Source organism: Rattus rattus, chromosome X (assembly GCF_011064425.1).
Source record: "Rattus rattus isolate New Zealand chromosome X, Rrattus_CSIRO_v1, whole genome shotgun sequence".
Lineage (NCBI taxonomy): Eukaryota > Metazoa > Chordata > Mammalia > Rodentia > Muridae > Rattus > Rattus rattus.
The window spans coordinates 84,815,900-84,820,083 of NC_046172.1; the positions used below are offsets into that span (position 1 = coordinate 84,815,900).

At 40.0% G+C, this 4,184-nt stretch overlaps 1 protein-coding gene across 1 annotated transcript; it reads right to left on the bottom strand.

Annotated features, from left to right (window-relative positions):
* Positions 1-1,902: 1,902 nt before the first annotated feature.
* LOC116888728 (ral guanine nucleotide dissociation stimulator-like) lies at positions 1,903-2,466 on the bottom strand. The gene has a single exon (XM_032890018.1). It carries the CDS (start codon positions 2,425-2,427, stop codon positions 1,909-1,911), a length of 519 nt encoding a protein of 172 aa, XP_032745909.1. The 5' UTR covers positions 2,428-2,466; the 3' UTR covers positions 1,903-1,908.
* Between the last annotated feature and the right edge of the window lie 1,718 nt (positions 2,467-4,184).

Sequence of the window (4,184 nt, forward strand, 5' to 3'; positions counted from 1 at the left end):
GTGTTAAGTTTGTGTTAAGATCACTATATTAAAAAATGGAAACCAAAAATTTACAAATCTGAGGTCATATTTTTTCATTCATTATGAATAGGAATTGAACATTATATTTTTGCAGAAAGTATTGAAGGATTCTGAAATTATATTGAGTATAAAATTATTATTTTTAAGACACTGAACTACATTTATCAATTTACAAATTTGTTTTATTTTTTGGAGGCTCATGGCTTCTTGTTCCCTCTGTCATTTCCATAGATAGTACTATTGACCCTTTAATGCTCATATCATCCTCATGACTTGAGATGTAGTTGAACTATAATGTCAAAATAAAAATACAATGTCAGAACAGCATAATAATGACAATATTCCTAAAATTACACCCATCAAGATGAAATTCAAGTATCAATCTTTTGAGGGCTCTAATTTCTTCATGGACTCCCTAAAATACCTATTTGTGCAACTGAAAACATTGATGTCCTTTTAGCACTCAGTATATGGACTATCATGTTGTAGTGATGATCTCATGTAGGGGGTTCCATCCTACATTAAATCATTCAGTTTCCAGATAGAAAGCACAAAACATTTATCTTTATGATAAGCCTTTAATGCACCAGAACTGGACAGATATCCATCTCCTAAGCTACTAGAATCTACTCCCCTATCAATAACCTCAACTTATAACTTGCCATATTCCATCTGGGCTACTCTAAATTCCAAGTATACAGCTTTCATGCTCAATTTTTCATAATTCATCCACCCAATATCATCTTCTACCCTCTGCACCTTCTTTTCTTGCCCTTCTTGTGTCCCTTTTTCACACCTCAACCCTCAAACCTAAACCCCAGCTAACACTCTTCTACTCAGCTACAGACTGTAGGCATCTTTATTTAAGCAGTAGCTTTAAATTAATGACCAAGGTTTTATAGCATCATTTGGTACAAGTGAAAGTTTCCTTGTCTCTGGGAGAACCAGACCATGGGGGATAGTATTTAGCACTACAATACACAACAACAGTCCAAATCTCAATGTATCATTGTTTACCTTTTTCACATCACTTTTCAACTTTCTTTCACTGTCTCTGGTTTGATGTTTCTTCCACTATAGTTCCATGTTGTGAATGAGAACTGAAAAACCAGAAATTAATATGGCAATTTTCAAGTGTTCCTTCTGTTGAACATGAAAACCCATGTCCTTTGAATTGAAAACCAGTGTTTTTAATTTTGAGTTTTTTTTTCATATTGTTATAGTACATAGATCCAAACTGATTAAAAGTTCTGTAGCATTCGTAAGCTTTTTAGTTAATGGGGTTTTTAACATAATTGCTTTCTAATCATCACTGCCCTTCTCTTGAGGATATATATATATATATATATATATATATATATATATATCCCTCAAATAAGTAGGAATCTGTCACCTGCCTTCTTTTTTTTAACAAATGCTAACAATTTATTAAAACCAATACTTAAAGAAAATGAAACATTGAAAAAAAAAACACTGGAGTAAAAGGGCTATTTTTAAGGGGAAGGTTGGGGCTGAACACTGGGGAAGGAGATCTGTAATAACTGAAATAGGGGAATGATTCTCTTGGGATAAAGACTGTGCTCTTTGACTAAATAGGCCCCCTATTGGTGATGAAATTTGACAGGTCATTCTCTGAGGTAGAGCAGGGGATGTGAAGGCCACTGTATCTGTTGGTGCGGTGAGCATGGCTAGCCTATCAGCTGTGCTGGCTGGTTCTTGATGATAACATCTGGTACCCAGACAGAGCTCCCTGTTGGGTTTGGGCTCTCAGACTCTGGTGCACAAGTTGGTTTTGGCTGCATTTTCACTGATGGAAACAACACTTCAATCTCTGAATCTCCAGATGTGTGGCTCCCCAGATATGAGTCTTCATCTTCTCTCTCTGACTCACTGGCGTCTTCCTGCAACTCCTCGAGAAGCATATGGACACGGAGATTCAGATTGGAGGAGGGCATGTTCACAGTCTAAGTAGGCCTTCAGCTTTTTCAGAATGGACAGGTTTCCTGTCTGACAAAACTCCTCAGGGTATATGTCTATCCATGAGTCCAGGAAAGAACAGAGAACGCTCTTTATTTGTTCGTCCTCTTCACAATCCAGGCAGAAGTATGTAAAACGCTTCAACAGCAGATCCAGCACATGCTCTGTGTGGTGGTGAACTGTCGGTATGCGTACAGGAAGGAAGGGGCAAACAAGGGGTCCCCCACCCTGCAGAGATGGTACCAGTTGGTTCACCATGTTTTCTACCATGTCTGCACTGATGGGGGACTCTCTACAGGACTCTGTCACGACCTTTGGGGCACACTTATGCTCACCCTTGTCTTCGTGGTCCTGGGCCTGGTCGTCCTGGGTCAAGTCTGTTTCCTTCTGGGCAAATGGCCAGAGACATTGCAGGCAGGAAAGAATCATGAATTTCAAGGTCCCTCCCAGGCCTTCATTTTTATCTTTCTTCAGGCCTGAGCCTTCAGTAGTCCACATCCTGCTCTCTCTAAGCTCTTGGACAAGTGAGAGCCTGCTACTGGGCTGTCTGTAAGCAGTTGGCTGCTTGGTCATCAGGATTTTTGCATTGTTGGGTCATAGTGAAGGAAGGAGGTCATTATCTGGGGAATTCCTTTACTGTCCCTCTTCACTCAGGACTTTCTCAAATCCTTCTAGGTCCCTTCCATTTCTGGTACACACTTAGAACTGATTACATATGTGTGTCCCATCCCACTGTTCAAGGGATGTCGGGTACAGGGCAAACCCTCAGCTTTGCAAACTGAGTCCTTAATTTGAATGGCATCTCTATCCCTACCCTAAACTTAGCCCCTGCACACCCAGGTGTGGGCCCCACTTAAACCCTAGCCATGTTGCCTTCTTCCATGCTACCTTGTGTTCTGTGTGACTGAGTCTGACATGAGCCAGAGGCAGCTGTTCAGGGACGCTGCTTCACTCTCCTTCCTTGCAGGCAGCATGTAGGCCCCTATGTTCCCCTGGATGCAACCATTCAGGTGTCTCAGACAGACAGAGAGGCTGACAGAACTGCCTGCTGAGTGACCCCGCATCCTGAGCTTTCTCTGTCATCCTGAGCTGGGGCTGTCATCCTGCCTCAGTTGGAACCATTAGTGTGTCAGTCCTGTTATGTCTAGAAGCCCTCATTTCCTTGTTTCCTCCTCTGGCTTTTTAAACCTTTTCACCTCTCCTTTTCATGTGGAGGTTCTCTGACCCCTTAGGGCGGATTTGATGAGAACCCTATTTAGGATTGTTCCTAAGATCTCTCAATATCTGTACATTATTCAGATTTTAATATTTCTTAATGCAAAACTTCTAATATAATATACAACCAGAGTTTAGTTCTCTATTTTAAACAATTTTTTAGGTATTAGTCTGTCTTAGTAAATTTGCAAATGGACCATCAAAAACAAAAGTAAACAAAGAAAACAAAACAAAACTAAACCAAAAAACAAAAAAGAACACCAATAAACTAAGTCAAAAAAGTAAGAATTTTTAATTCCAATACTCAGGAAACAGGGATAGGTAAATATTTGTAAATTTGATGCCAGTCTGGTTTAAAGAGTTCCAGGATAGCTAGGGTTACATAGTGACTGCCTATCTAACAGTTCTAACCAACACTACCACCACCACCAGCACCACAACCACCACCACCACAACAAAAACAATCCCTCAAGCAACAAGGATTCTGGGCTTGGTGGCTACACCTCTCATGCCACCACTTGTGATATGGGCGAAGTTGGAAGAAACAGAAGTTTCAAACCTAAAAGCAGCTGTTATACAGAAAGGGTTTCATGCCAGCCCAAATTACATGAGAACCTGTTGCGAAAAAATTAAACAAAAATCCACAAGGATTTCTATGTCTTAAGATAATTAATATTTTTTATCAGTTTGGCAAACCTTTAACTACATTAAAAACTAGGTCTTAAAATGCAAAATTCATTAAAGGAATTATCTTAAAGGGTCTTACTTAATCCCTGCATCACTAATTAAAATTAAAATTTTTTTTTTAACTTGAGTATTTCTATACATTTACATTTTAATGTTATTCCCTTTCCGGTTTCGGCAAAACATCCCCCTAATTCCTCCCCTCCCCTTCTTTAGCGGGTTTTCCTCCAACCCCCCCACATTCAGCCTCCCCAACAATCACGCCTCACTGGGGTTCAGCGTCTTAG